The sequence below is a fragment of the Maylandia zebra genome, linkage group LG6, assembly GCF_041146795.1.
Source record: "Maylandia zebra isolate NMK-2024a linkage group LG6, Mzebra_GT3a, whole genome shotgun sequence".
Classification (NCBI taxonomy): domain Eukaryota; kingdom Metazoa; phylum Chordata; class Actinopteri; order Cichliformes; family Cichlidae; genus Maylandia; species Maylandia zebra.
Genome location: NC_135172.1, coordinates 15,776,608 through 15,791,778, shown reverse-complemented (window position 1 = coordinate 15,791,778; position 15,171 = coordinate 15,776,608). Strand labels below are relative to the sequence as shown.

General features: G+C 40.2%; 2 protein-coding genes across 2 annotated transcripts; one reads left to right on the top strand and one right to left on the bottom strand.

The window, feature by feature from the left end:
* Positions 1 to 64: 64 nt before the first annotated feature.
* LOC101471528 (cytochrome P450 3A30) lies at positions 65 to 7,868 on the bottom strand. The gene is made up of 14 exons (XM_004568326.5): positions 7,719 to 7,868; positions 7,485 to 7,578; positions 7,313 to 7,365; positions 7,053 to 7,152; positions 4,532 to 4,645; positions 4,360 to 4,448; positions 4,044 to 4,186; positions 3,827 to 3,951; positions 3,279 to 3,354; positions 3,033 to 3,193; positions 2,857 to 2,924; positions 2,345 to 2,503; positions 1,561 to 1,723; positions 65 to 1,444 (listed from the first exon to the last, which is right to left on the bottom strand). The coding sequence occupies exons 1-14, from the start codon at positions 7,787 to 7,789 to the stop codon at positions 1,337 to 1,339; spliced, it is 1,524 nt and encodes a 507-aa protein (XP_004568383.1). The 5' UTR covers positions 7,790 to 7,868; the 3' UTR covers positions 65 to 1,336.
* Positions 7,800 to 13,977, top strand: LOC101471241 (cytochrome P450 3A30). Its single transcript, XM_014410862.4, has 14 exons — positions 7,800 to 7,912; positions 8,322 to 8,481; positions 8,571 to 8,664; positions 9,178 to 9,230; positions 9,448 to 9,547; positions 9,643 to 9,756; positions 9,938 to 10,026; positions 10,139 to 10,287; positions 10,396 to 10,523; positions 10,610 to 10,676; positions 10,759 to 10,919; positions 12,829 to 13,055; positions 13,241 to 13,403; positions 13,700 to 13,977. The coding sequence occupies exons 2-14, from the start codon at positions 8,411 to 8,413 to the stop codon at positions 13,775 to 13,777; spliced, it is 1,494 nt and encodes a 497-aa protein (XP_014266348.2). The 5' UTR covers positions 7,800 to 7,912; positions 8,322 to 8,410; the 3' UTR covers positions 13,778 to 13,977.
* Positions 13,978 to 15,171: the final 1,194 nt, after the last annotated feature.

The window sequence follows — 15,171 nt, the reverse complement described above, 5'->3', positions numbered from 1 at the left end:
ATCAGCTTGTGTTTAGTTGACTTAGGAAAATGCACTCAAAGAAAACCACGGAGGATGAGCTGTGTCTGTTGCAAGAATAGTTTATTAATGAACAGCAGGGTTAATAAGAATAAAACAAATGAAAAATGCTCCTCCAGGAAGATAAGCAGCATCCACACCCACTCTCTTCCTCCCACTCTCTCGGCTTTTTTTTAGAGCTCTCACAGTTAAGAGATGCTGTCTCCCAAATATGTTTATGTATCACTTTTCCAATGAAAGAGTAATTTAACATGTGTAATATTAAAGCCTTTAAATTAAGCCTTCATCCATGACCCTTTCATTATAGATCTGTGATTTTGTTTGTTTTGGACAATTGACTCAAAGGCTATTTAATGAGCAGGTGTGGGCAATTCCTTCGTGGTGTCATTATCAATCAAACAAATAAAAGGTCTGGAGTTGATTTGAGGTGTGTTGCTTGCATTTGGAAGATTTTGCTGTGAAGAGACAACATGAGGTCAAAGGAGCTCTCCGTGCAAGTGAAACAAGCCATCCTTAAGCTGTGAAGCTGACAAATCCTACAATATTGGAAATGGCAAAATCTGCACTTTGGTACATCCTGAGAAACAAAGGAAGCACTGATGAACTCAGCAATACCAAAAGACCTGGACATCAACGGAAGCCAACAGTGGTGGATAATCGCAGAATCATTTCCTAGAGAAACCCCTTGAAAACAACCAGCAAGTGAACAACACTCTCCAGGGAGATATCCAAGTCTACCAAATAAACAGCAGCCGAAAGCCGCTGCAGTAAAGGCCTGGTGGTGCATTAAAAAAGAGGAAACCCAGCATCAGAGTTCAAGACTTCAGGCTGTCATTACCAGCAAAGAGTTTTCAACCAAGTATTAGAAATGAACATTGTATTTTCACTTATTTAATTAGTCCAATTACTTTTGAGCTCCTGACATGATTGGATTGTGTTAAAGTATACTTTAGTTCCTCACACTTTTACACAATCTTTTTGTTCAACCCACTGAATTAAAGGTGAAAGTCTGCCCTTCAACTGCATCTCAGTTGTTTCGTTTAAAATGTATCATGGTAATGTACAGAAACAAAATTATTTTAAAAAGTTGTCTCTTTCCAAATATTTATGTAAATCTTCCACCTTTTTCTGTATGTTAGTGAGGCACTCTGTGTCATTACTTCTTAATGATGTGACATGTCAGTGATTAGTGATTATTCACTGCTTTTTTAAATGCTAACCAACTGACAAGAAATGAGTAGATGATCATTAATAAAATATATTAAATTGGTATTTTCATACCCAGAGTTTTTCTTGCATTTTAATCTCTGAGCGCTTTCTAGTTACATGGATCCACATTTGCTGAGCTGATGGAACGCATCTTCAGCTTTAGTTTGATTGGTCGAACCGGAGAGACAAAGCCTGCAACATCCATCTCTAAGGGGATCTGAGGACCGAACAAATTCACTAAATCAGAAACATCAGTTTTTGACAGCAAATGTTGTTTTCTTATTGCACGAAGGAAATTATGTCAAGCTAAGTTTGCAATTTACACACAGTCACCTCTGTTTCTTTGCAGACTGAGAAGCTGAAGTTCTGCAAAACTTCCACCATGGCCAGTTTAACCATCATCAGAGCAAATCGCGTCCCCATGCAGCTCCTTGGCCCAGCCCCAAATGGAAGGTAAGTATACGGGTTGATGTTCTGCTTGTTTTCTTTACTAAATCTGTAAAACAAATTGAAAAAATATGTCAAATACCCACAATTTATATGATTTTTTCTGCCTGCTATGACTGCTTTAAATTGATTAATAGAATCATATAACAGAAGTGTTTAAATGCTGCCCTAATAACATGTCCTTTAAAATATAATACAAAGATATTTACAAAAGAAAATATGCTTAATGTTGTAATGCCAAGCATATCATGTTTTTGTGTGTGATTTCTTTTTTCCTCAGTAACCTGACACAGGCCTACTGTGAGAAAGAAATTGCATAAAAATGCCAGATGTAGCAAAAATGATATTAAACTATGGAACAAATGTGCAAACTGTTATTTATGAATTAATACATTAGTTTAGAAGGTTCAATAAAAACTGAATTGTTTGAAACGTAACTTTCTATGGATTATTTAGTTGTTTTAAGTTTTACAGGGTTAATCTTGGCAGTGAATGACTGCATGAGTAAACAACCCTCAACATCCCTCAGAATCCCCAGTAGTGAGAAAGGCTGTACTTGGAAATTCCTTGTTGGCATGACTTAAGTAAATGATAAGTAGCTTTGCAGAATTGTTGCTATTTATCTTCAGAACGATAAGATAAATTGCTAACTTGCTAATTTGCTAACTACCTGTCAGGTTTGAACTCCTCTGGCTCTGGCCACAGCTCCGGGTCACGGTGCAGAGCGTAGACTGGAACCATAACAAGCATGCCCTTTGGGATTGTGATTTCACTGATTTTTACAGTTTCTTTAGCCACTCGTTCCAGACGTGGAATTGAGGGGTACAGCCTGTTGACAAAATGGGAATACTTTTTAAATGTCTGTATTTCACTAAGCATGCAATCACAAGCACTCCTACTGGCATTTGGATTGATGTGGTATGAGTATATGTTTTTTCACTAGGTGGCAATTTTTTTTTAAATTATTCTTGTATGCTGGTGTTTGTGCAATCCATGTGCAATGTCCCAGCTTGCATGCCCTCTCACAACCTGCAAGTATGTGCTGGACTGTCTTAGATCACACATTTACACAGCCTGTAACTCAGGTCCTATTGGCTGTGGTACGCTCCTACGCTCTCTCTTTGTCACCACGCGGTCTCATAGTGTATATTCTTTCAGCAAGCACAAGTAAAAGCTCATTACCTCAGACACTCACTGACCACACTGTCCAGGTACTCCATCTGCATCAGAGCTTCATACTCAACTGGACCCTATAAGGTTGTTACAAATCACAATTTTGGTTAAAGACAGCTCTGATTTAATGTTTTCATCAAATAATATTAAGAAAACAACTCCATAATCAGAAACTTTGATTCTACCTTGTTTGGGAAAGTGGAGTCTATTTCACTTTGAAGGCGTTTCATGATTTCAGGATTTCGTGCCAAACTGTACGCTAAAAAAACAAGAGCGATGGCACTCGTCTCGTAGCCAGCAAACACAAACATGGTCACTTGGGAAATTATCTCGTGTTCAGTAAGACCTGTTAGGAACAACAGAAGAGGGCATGAGACATCTGATGTGCATAGATGTGACCACAGGGACTCTATGTGTAGTGATGTTTTTACCCTTATGCTTCTTTTCTTTGTCATTTTCACTGGCTGTCTGACACTTGATCAAATGCTGAAGCATATCATCTGAAGCCTAAAACAGGTCATACGAAAACACATCTGATTAAATGACTTTTACATCATATCTGAACAAGCACTTGAAACAATGCCCGCATGTGAAGGTGAACCTCAAACACACACACATAAAAATGATTTACCATAAAACTAAAATCAGGGAATATGAGTTTAAGAATTGGCGCCAATAATTCTCTTTAGGAAATTTGAAACCTCGCATCTTCTGGTGATCTTTTTATATGTGAGGCATGTGTGGCACACCATGTTGAGATCACAGGAGATTTGGTAGGCATATTTGGATATTTCTATTTAACAATCAAGGTCACACGATGTGACTAAAACATGTAAACAGGTCATGAGGTGAGATTGTTTCAGTCATCTGTTAGTGGTTTCTCAACTGGATTTCTGCAAGTTTCATTGTAGCTAAGCATTCAATGAGCTGCGAAACAAGACTATATTTATGACGATACCGAGCTTGTGTTTGTCCAAACCTGGGACGAGCTGATGCGTTCGGCTTTGACCTTCTCCGCAACTGACTTTAAGAAAGCGGTAGAAGACTTGGGGAACAAGGAGACACCCAGGCACTCCAGGAGAGGAAGAAAAATTGGAAAGCATGCTGAGAAAGAAAAAATGGGTCAAAACGTTTGGTTACCAAATAAATCTGTTAATAATAAGACAAAAAAACCCAAAACAAAACAGAGGCAGTACCTTGAAAAATATAAAGAAGAATGGAAAATTTAAACATCTGGTTTGCGTGGGTGATGAAGGGATTTGAAGGGTTCTTGATTGAGTCAAAATCCACACTGAATATACAGCTTGCCATCACGTCAATGCTGTAGGATCCAAAGAAGCTGGAATGCACACATTGTACTCAGCAGTGGCACATTCAAGGCCTTCAACTGTTTGCTCCACACAGCTGCAAAATCAGCCCACAAGTTCCTTTAGCTAACACATTTATTTTTCATCTTGGGGGAAAATCTGAGGTTTAATGCTTTACAAACGTAGCTTGGATGGTATCACTCACTCTTTCACAATAATGACCTCATCATTGTGCGCCTTGGACTGCAGGCTGTCTGTCAGTTTGTGCGAATGATGCTTCATGATGCTAAACATCTTGAACAGAGGAAAAGAACGCAAGTGAAACAATGGTGAAGACAAATAATACTTTTTTGTAACCTCCATATGTCTCCACCTACTTCTTTTAGATGGCCAGAGGTGAAGGAGGGAGAGAGGATGTTACGAATCCGTCTCCACTGATCATCCTCAGCCAGAGACACTGCGTCATAGAGATCTCCGTTCAGACGAAAGTTCTAGAGAGATAGTGGTTTTAAGTCGTGGTTATATGTTTGCACGTGTTTGGCAAACAGCTGTAAATACTTGTACAATGATAAGGCAAAGGATTCGCAGATGCAAATCAAAACTATGAGTGAACATGTATGGAATCATATAGTAAACAAAAAAACCCTCAAAATATGTTTTATATTTTAGATTCTTCAAAGTAGCCGACCTTTGCTTTGATTACTGCTTTGCACACTCTTGGCATTCTCTCGATGAGCTTCATGAGGTCGTCACCTGAAATGGTTTTCCAACAGTCTTGTTCCCAGAGATGCTGAGCACCTGTTGGCTCTTTTGCCTTCACTCTGAGGTCCATCTCATCCCAAACCATCTCGACTGGGTTTGGGTCAGGTGACTGTGGAAGCCAGGCCATCGCTCTCCTTCTTGGTCAAACAGCCCTTACACAGCCTGGAGGTGTGTTTGGGGTCATTGTCCTGTTGAAAAATAAATGATGGTCCGATTAAACGCAAACCAGATGGGAGGGCGTGTTGTTGCAGGATGCTGTGGTAGTCATGCTGGTTCAGTGTGCCTTCAATTTTGAATGAATCCCCAAGAGTGTTACCAGCAAAGCACCAGTACCATCACACCACCTCCTCCATGCTTCACGCTGGGAATCTTGCATGTAGAGACCACGTGTTCACATTTTCTGTGTCACACAAAGAACCAAAGATTTCAGATTTGGACTCATCAGACCAAAGCACAGATTTCCACTGGTCTAATGTCCTTGTTATTCTTGGCCCAAACAAATCTCTTGTGTTTGTTGCTTTTCCTTAGTCGTGGCTTCTTAGCAGCTATTTGATCATAAAGACCTGATTCACACAGTCTCCTCTGAACAGTTGATGTAGAGATGTGTCTGCTACTGAAACTCTTTGTGGCATTTATCTGGGCTCTAATCTGAGGTGCTGTTAACTTGCAATTTCTGAGGCTGGTGACTCAGATGATTTTATCTTCAGCAGTAGAGGTGACTCTTGGGGGCGATTGTGGCTCAAGAGTTGGGAGTTCGCCTTGTAATTGGAAGGTTGCCGGTTCAAGCCCCAGCTTGGACAGTCTCGGTTGTTGCGTCCTTGGGCGAGACACTTCACCCGTTGCCTACTGGTGGTAGTCAGAGGGCCCGGTGGCGCCAGTGTCCGGCAGCCTCGCCTCTGTCAGTGCGCCCCAGGGCGGCTGTAGCTACAATGTAGCTTGCCGTCACCAGTGTGTGAATGGGTGGATGACTGGATGTGTAAAGCGCTTTGGGGTCCTTAGCGACTAGTAAAAGCAATATACAAATACAGGCCATTTACCATTTGGTCTTCCTTTCCTGGGGAGGTCCTCATGTGAGCCAGTTTCGTCGTAGTTCTTGATGGTTTTTGCGACTGCACTTGGAAACATTAATATTCAAAGTTTTAGCAATGTTCTCGATTTACCTTCAGTTTTTAAAGTAATGATGGACTGTCGTTTCTCTTTACTTAGCTGATTGGTTCTTCCTATAATAGGAATTCTAACAGTTGTCAAATAGGGATGTCAACTGTGTACCAACCTGACACAACTGATGGTCCCAACCCCATTAAGAAGGCAAGAATTTCCACAAATGAATGCTGACAGGGGACACCTGTGAAGTGAAAACCTTTTCAGGTGATCACATCATGAAGCTCATTGAAACAAGGCCAAGGATTTGCAGCGCTGTCACAAAGCAAAGGGTGGCAACTTTAAGGAATCTAAAATATAAGACTTTGCTACATAACTCCATATATCTTTCTTCATATATCTGATTTCTTCAGTTTGTATCTACAATGTAGGAAGTAGTAAAAATAAAAATACATTAAATGAGAAGGTGTGTCCAAACTTTTGACTGATAGTGTAAGTTGTTACATCTTTGAACATGTGCTATGTTAAAAGTGTTATTATATAATTTTAAAAGCTAAAGAGCCATATCAGAGCAGAAAGTGAGCGTGCTTGATATGTTACTGTTGTATGCTGTATGTACACATGCTAACATTAGCATGTTTCAACCACCTTTGGGTCGAATATCACACTTTTTTCCAGCGATAAAAGGTACGAAAGAGCAAAGCTTGACTGTATGTCATATTCAAGTGCAGTGGTATTTATCATAATCATGAATAGAGTTTATCTGAAACATGGATGGAAATTATGTGAGCAGAGGATTTTCACAGTTTTCAGTGTTTTCAGCTTCTGTTGTTACTGAGGGAACTCGCGAAAACATTTCTTGAAATTTTGTATTTCCAGCAGGATGATTTGATCATTTTGATTGTTTTGATCGTTTTATTGGAAAAATCAAAAAACAATCATATCCCAGGGTTACTAGTTACCACAAAGTTTTACTATAACAGACTGTTGGGTGTTTTGTTTCAGTCAGTGTTCATTTCATGTTCGTGTTCTCACCCTGCGGTTGGTAAAGTAGGTGAAGCACTCCTTCACCAGGATGGTTTTCAGCATATCAGGATCCATCACAGCCAGCATGGGTTTCCTGAACTCATACACACTGAACATTTACACAGAACACATCTGCATTTTGGGAGGTATTTGTAGTGGAAAATATTTTTAATTGCTGAAGGAACTTTGGCTCCAGTTGTGCTGACAAAAACAAAGAAATAAATTAAAAACACGCACAAGCTCTTATATGGACAGTTTTACAAACTCACCCCCATATCCTCCCATACTTTTGAGCACATTCGTAGTCATCTAAGTAGTGAACCTGTTAACAGGAAATGCATATTTATCACCAAGATATGTTATACATTATTCACTGTATCCTTCTGAACTTGGTACAAATCATTCGATCTTTACAAATAGCAATCACAAGGATTTACATACACGGTTGTGCCTGGCTATTGTTCCCCAGTACATGACTGGCTTTGGACCCGGGATCCCCATCTTCTCAAATATACCAAAGGTCCAGTGGCCGTACCTAGAAAGAACATCAAAGGGGTTAAAGCATGAAGGTGCACAGGTTCACTCAAACACTGTTTACTGTTAACTTGCTTGTCTTGACCAATTCAGCTGTTGCCAGCTTAAATTTAAACTGTTTTACTGTAAACATTAACTCACATAACAAATATGCAGATAACTGTGATCAGCAGTATCCATGTTTGCAAAGAGAAGAAAAGAACAAAACCCATGGCTCCCTCTTGCTCGGCTGCATTAAAGTAATCTGATCTCAGAGAGGAGTCCTGTTACATAAACCAGCCTCTTTCCTCTTTCCAGGCTGAAGGAAAACAGGAAAAGAACTTTCACCCACAGATGTGAGTACATGCCTGGACATGTTTTTTTTTCTGTGAGTACAGTATAAGCTTAAAGCTGTTTATATAAAACAATTTGACCAAAAAATGTTCGTAATGACTTGACTGTGACTGCTCTGTAACATTCAAATACCAAATACAATAAGATTAAAGTTCAAACAACAAAACCTTTATGCTAATCACAGCTGTTTTTATTGCATTGTTGTGCTTCTTTTGTTTGTTTTAAACTCATAAAGCACAAAAATGAAGGGCTGAAAACTGCAGGGTCACAAACAGCAGAGCTACTACTCGTGATTATGACGCAGTAAATGCTCCTCAGTCTTTCTCTCTGTTAATTATTCACTTGACGCTCTCTGCTGCTATTGGTTAAACTCACACACACTTCCCTTTCTCATGCAACATGTGTGTGCAGCACAATATAAAAGGCTCTGGTCAGGACGCTTGTGTTACCACTGAGAGAAGAGAAAAAACAGAAGAAGAGAAGAGAGAAACTTGGCAGACATGGCGTACTTCTTCTTCTTGTCCGCAGAGACGTGGACCCTGCTGGCTGCCCTCATCACGCTGCTGTTTGTGTAAGTTTTAAAGATTACTGGATGTGTTCAGCTATTTCCACTTTTTGTTCTTCTTTTATTCTCTTACACCTGTTCCATGTTTTTCACAGGTATTCCTGCTGGACATATGGGACATTTAAGAGACTGGGAGTCCCTGGGCCCTCACCTATCCCATTTTTTGGCACCATGTTGAAATATAGAAAGGTGGGCAATAACACTTACACTGTATATACTGTATATACTGTATATACTGCATATACTGTATCCACTGTGGACTGTTTCAAATGTATGATCCCTATATTAATGTCTCAGATCCACACGTCACTTTGAACGCTGCCTGTGTGCACAGTGTTAGATCAGTGAACCAGACTTCGTTGCTCTTTCAGTTTATCTACATTTTCCAAAGTCTTGGTAATAGCTTGACCTGGGTCATATTTGCATAATGATCCAAGTACTATTTTCTATGATTTGTAGACTAATTGAAAGATGACACACATTTTTTAATTGTGTTATCATCGTTCTCTGGTGTAGTTGAAGTCCATTTGATAAGCCCCACCTTCTTTAACTTTCACTGTGACCTATGGTCACGTACTGCCCCCGTGTAGCCAACACTACACACTTGATCTTTGTGTGATCTGGTGTTGTTCAGTGTTCTACGTCATAAACAGCTCATGATGTGTTTAATAATTAGATCTTTTGTATCGCTCTTGTTTCCAGGGATTTTTTAACTTTGATGAAGAAAGTTATAAGAAATATGGGAAAATGTGGGGGTAAGTAGTGTTTTCTACAGTGTGTGTTTGTGTGACTCTGAATGCATATAGAATATGGTTATTATCTGTGCTTCAGTTTTACAGGTGCCTGTGTGTGTGTGTGTGTGTGTGTGTGTGTGTGTGTGTGTGTGTGTGTGTGTGTGTGTGTGTGTGTGTGAACATGAAAAATGAACATATTAATTATTGTTTTATTAATCCCCCCTCACTGTTTGTACAGCATTTTTGATGGCCGTCAGCCCGTGTTGTGTATCACTGATCCCGCCATGGTAAAAACTATCCTGATAAAGGAGTGTTACTCTTTCTTCACAAACCGCAGGGTTAGTAAGGACATTATACGACTCAATCAGTCTCTTTTTAAAAAAAAAATCTGACCGTCTGTCCTCATCACAAGCTGCTTTGAATGTTATTGCAGAATTTCCGTCTGAATGGGCCGCTGTATGATGCTGTGTCCATTGCAGAGGATGATCAGTGGAGGAGGATCCGCAGCGTCCTTTCTCCCTCCTTCACCTCTGGGAGATTGAAAGAGGTACGTCCCTCTCTGCCCTGAAAACAATACAATGCCAAAAAAGACATCTATTAACATGAATGCTCCCTTCTTTAGGATTTTGTTCAGTCCGAATGTAGATGTAGAAAAACAGTGTTACCTCTGTGCTGCTGAAATTGCATTCAGGGTTGACTTTTTTGTTTTTTGTCTGTTTGTGCCTCAGATGTTTGACATCATGAAGCAGCATTCAGCCGTCCTGATCAGCAGCATGAAAAAGAAAGCAGATAAAGATGAACCTCTAGAGCTGAAAGAGTGAGAACTCTCATACTGTTTTCATTTAAATACATCAGAAAAAACGCAGATTCATCTCTTCTAAGTCTGCAATAATAAAGGTCATGTTTGATGTGTTTGTGTGGTTTTGCAGGTTTTTCGGACCCTACAGTATGGATGTGGTAACCAGCACCGCCTTCAGTGTGGACATCGACTCTCTCAACAACCCCTCAGATCCTTTTGTCACGAACATCAAAAAGATGCTGAAATTTGACTTTTTCAACCCCATCTTCCTCACTGTTGGTAAAGTATTCATTACATTTTTATAACTGCAGCTCATGCAAGATCATCAATGCAGCTGCTGTCCTTCATCTTCCATTAATAAATGTCCTCTTGTTTGTTTAATTTCAGCCTTCTTTCCTTTCATGGGTCCCATATTGGAAAAATTTGAGTTTTCCTTTTTCCCTGCATCTGTGACAGACTTCTTTTACGCTGCACTACAGAAGATCAAGATTGATCGAGAGACCAGCAAACAAAAGGTACAGCTGTGAGTTCGTGTTTGTACCAATAACCTGTTCTGACATAAAATCACAGCTGTTCTCAGACTGTGTTTGTTGACTTCCAGACTCGAGTGGACTTCCTCCAGCTAATGATCGACTCTCAGCAAAATAATGATTCCAAACAGGATAAAGGTGATACACGGACACACGTCTCCACACATGGAAAAACCAGCTTAAAGCTGTTCTAACGTGTATATCCCTCCTACCTCCTCAGGTCTGACAGATCATGAGATCCTTTCCCAAGCAATGATTTTCCTCTTTGCTGGCTATGAAACGACCAGCAGCTCTCTCACTTTCTTGTCTTACAATTTGGCAACAAACCCTCAGGTGATGAAAAAGCTGCAGGAGGAGGTGGATGCAACCTTCCCTAACAAGGTACGTGAGAAGTGAAAACATCTGGAACTGAATAGCAGTCTTAAAGTGAGAAAAACCTTTCTTTGATGAGATCCCACCTTACTCCAGATTTAGGCTTGACTCATCTCCCTTTTAATGCAAACACACATCCTGATTTATACACGAAAATCCATCCATTTCCTTCTATCCAGTTTAAGGTCGTGGGGTGATGGGGGCTAATCCAGCTGTCTCAGGGAGCTGTGATAGCCAAGGAGGGCTGCAAAGTGGTGTTAAAATCATTTCACAAAGACACAATAAACACAAGCTTCCTTTGCAAACAACATAAAAAGTTCACAGAAGAAGAAGTCAGCTTTTAACAATGGTAAATGGCCTGCATTTGTATAGCGCTTTACTTAGTCCCTAAGGACTCCAAAGCGCTTTACACTGCATTCAGTCATTCACCCATTCACACACACATTCACACACTGGTGATGGCAAGCTACATGTAGCCACAGCTGCCCTGGGGCGCACTGACAGAGGCGAGGCTGCCGGACACTGGCACCACCGGGCCCTCTGAATGCATAATGATCAAGTTCATAATAAACCTCAAAATTTACCTATAAGAAGTTTTATGTTTTTTTCTTTAATTTCTTTTCAAGGCTGTTTTAATTTAATTTCCTTTGACCTTATTTCGTGTATTTTCTTGGATTAATTACTACATTGCAATAGTGCATACAGACTGTCTCTCAACCAGAAATCCAAACAGCTGTTTTTAAATTGTACCACTAGAGGGCAGAAGAACTCCACAATAGGGTTGGGTGTCGTCACTGATTTCTATAATAGATTCAATTTCGGTTCACAAGGTTCCGATTTGATTCGATCCACGATTTGATTCGATTTGAATGGGGGTAAATTTTGCGTCAGACAGTCAGAAATATTATAACTCTGATCATTTATCAGTACTGGCACTTGTGACACTTCATCAGAGGTGTGAGCATCACAGCAGATGCCTTTGTGTCAAAGATAAAACACAGAAAAACATGAAGTAGATTTTCCTGGCCTGGCTTTTTATAGCAGATAGCCTTAAAAATATTCTGCAGTAGATCATAAACTGAAGAAAACCTTGAATCAACATATGAACATTACCTGATGCTGCGGAAGTGAAGCAGTGCAAAGTTAGGTGTTATTTGAGACACAGGTAGGCGTTTTGCAATGATTGTTGTATCATTTTTAAAGGTTTCATATTTCTTGGGAATTAACAGCAGAAATTAGACTTTCTTGTCAGAAGTCATTTAAAAAAACTGCGACTAACAGCGCTGTAAACAACGGTAGACTGGTGGGTAAGCAAGTGAATAATGCAGAAAACAGAGATTTGAGATGGTAAACTGTTCTTGAAATACACTGAAAGAGAGAGCTTTGCAGGAAGTGGGATTTTTATCGTGGTGGAAGCAAAACAGCAAAGGTAAGAGGGAATAATGAGGATATTTATCTAATGCGAAGCTAGTTTTGATCTTCTTTTGCTGCTGGTTCAGTGAATTTTGGTTGGAAAGTGACAAAACCTGCAGCTTCAGACTCTTTCAGCCCTGACCGCGTGTCCATGTACCTGCTGTCGGGTGAGAAAGCCGACATCTCACAGACTCTGATGACTCGGATCCACGCTTTCTGTTTACGTCTTTGTGTCGAATCCGTTTATCTGCTCTCATTTACTGTTTTAGCTGTTTGGTGGTTGTTGAAATGAAAACATTAACATGAGATTCTGGTGATTCTGGCGAAGTACATGTATATTTAAAATCTATTCAGGACATAATGAATCAGTATCCCGTTATTCAAGCTAAAATGGATTTTAATCGGAAAAGCGACAATTGAAACCCACCCCTACTCCACAAAAGTCCAGTTTGTGGGTGATATCAAGAAGTGGCTCAGAAAGACATGTTTATGTGCTTGTGTTCAGGCTCCCATCCAGTACCAGGAACTAATGCAGATGGAGTATCTCGACTGTGTCATCAATGAGTCTCTCCGATTGTTCCCCATTGCTTCACGTTTGGAGCGTGTGGCCAAGGCCAGTGTGGAGATAAATGGCTTTGTGATTCCAAAAGGTATGGTTGTCGTGGTACCCACCTGGCCGATGCACCGGGACCCCGAGATTTGGCCTGAACCAGAGAAATTCAAACCTGAGAGGTACGGAAAGGTGTCTGATGTGACAAAGCAGAATGAAGCTCTGTGGGATATATCCCAGTTTCTGTTGTTAATATACTGTGTGTGTGTGTGTGTGTGTGTGTGTGTGTGTGTGTGTGTGTGTGTGTGTGTGTGTGTGTGTGTGTGTGTGTGTGTGTGTGTGTGTGTGTGTGTGTGTGTGTTCTCAGGTTCAGCAAGGAAAACAAGGAGACAATTGATCCGTACAGCTACATGCCTTTTGGAGCAGGCCCGAGGAACTGCATTGGGATGCGATTTGCTCTGGTTGTGATGAAACTTGCAATAGTGGAGATCCTCCAGAGGTACAGCTTCTCTGTGTGTAAGGAGACCGAGGTGAGAGCCCAGATCATCTTCTCTAACTGCCATTGCCTTTTTTATGCTGTATGAAGAGCCCTGTCCCAAAATTATTCACTGCTAGTTTAATAGTGATGTGGACGATGCATCCACAGTGTACATCAGTCCAAAGATAAAAAGCCATGAACTGGCACAGCACTTTCATAAAACAATTGGATTTTACGCATTTCTACGTTTTCCATCAGCTTTCCACCTCAAGTTGTTTGGAGATCTGAAATAAGAAGGCAGCGTTTTGTGTGTATTTGTCATTTATTTTACATGTCACTTCCTTGCAGATCCCCTTTGAGTTGGACATCCAGGGTCTGCTACAACCAAAACGACCAATCAAACTGAAGCTGGTGCCACGTTCTTAACCTTCCTGCTAAAAATAAAAATGATAATGAAAGATTCTCTTCTTAATTGTGCTCGTTACAAACCTTTTGTGTACAGAAGCAAATGCTAGTTTTTTACCAAAACAGTACAAGAGTGTACCTCTGCATCTTTTTTCTTAACTGAGTGACAGATGAACCATTTTACTGATCTTTGAAAATCAATAAAGAATGTCCAGATTCTTCTACTCTGTCCTGTCATTTTTATGCGCTGCAGATAACTCTGAATGTAGTCACTTTGCTGCTCACATTAGGAAAATAAATGTTAAAATTCAATTTTATGTAGTTTCCAACAACAGTCAACTCAAGGTATTATATGACCTAAAGTGAATGCCCTACAGTACCAGAGAGAGACCCCATAATTGCTTTAGTGAAAGGTTTGGTGATGATGTGGAGGACAAATTTCTTTTGACCTGGAAGACACAGCGAGCAGAACAAGGCTCAGGGCGGGGCCTGGTCGGGGGCACAGAGAGACCACAAACAAGAAATAGGAAAAAACAATTAAAACTCTGGAGGAAAATGGAGAAAAAGGTTAATGACAGGCATGTGGTGGATTTTAACCTGATTTCTAGGTTTAAAGGGAGCCAATGAAGAGAAGTTTAAAATGTCAGGCCCATTTCTTAACCACTCAGGCTCTTAGATCATGGGGACGACCTGAGTGGGATAAAGACACAAGAGTGCTTTCTGCTGTTGTGTAAGAGCATTAATTACCAAATGTTAAAACAAACAAAAAAAAGCTTTACCTTAAGAAATGTATATCTGTATGAAGCACTGAAGTAAAATAGCCTCTTTTTTTTTGCTCTAACAGCGCCCTCGAGTGGACACTTTTCCCCTTAAGTTCATGTGCTCTTGCCCCTTCACTGATCCATTCTCCGGGTTTTAGTCCATCTTGTTCTTTCCATGTTTATAAACAGAGGCTAGAGATAAAAAAAAAAAAAATCGGAGGCGGGCAAACCAGCTACAGTGCAAACACTAAATGTTCTTAAGGTTGGATTGGAGGACTACATGACGCTGGAAATAGCTGAAATCCGCGCCATTACATCAAAACTATAGAGCCATATCACTTGATTAGACTAAAATGGGATTTAGCCCAAATGTACAATAATATATACTTTGTGTTTTAGAAGCTTTAATATGAGAATTGCATCGTTTTCATTTATTTATATTAGACAGTACGTGCAGTCTTTTGGGCACTAACCGTAACCAGAATCCAGGAAAGACGTGAAAGTGAAAGAGAATGATCAGTTATGAATAAGAGCTAGATTTTAATCTCAAGAGACCATCCTAGAAAGTCTGTGATGAAACTGAACACAACCACCAGTTTCCTTTTGTGACCACATGAACCATGTCCGTTCAGAGGGCCCCAGGTGTGGCGTTCA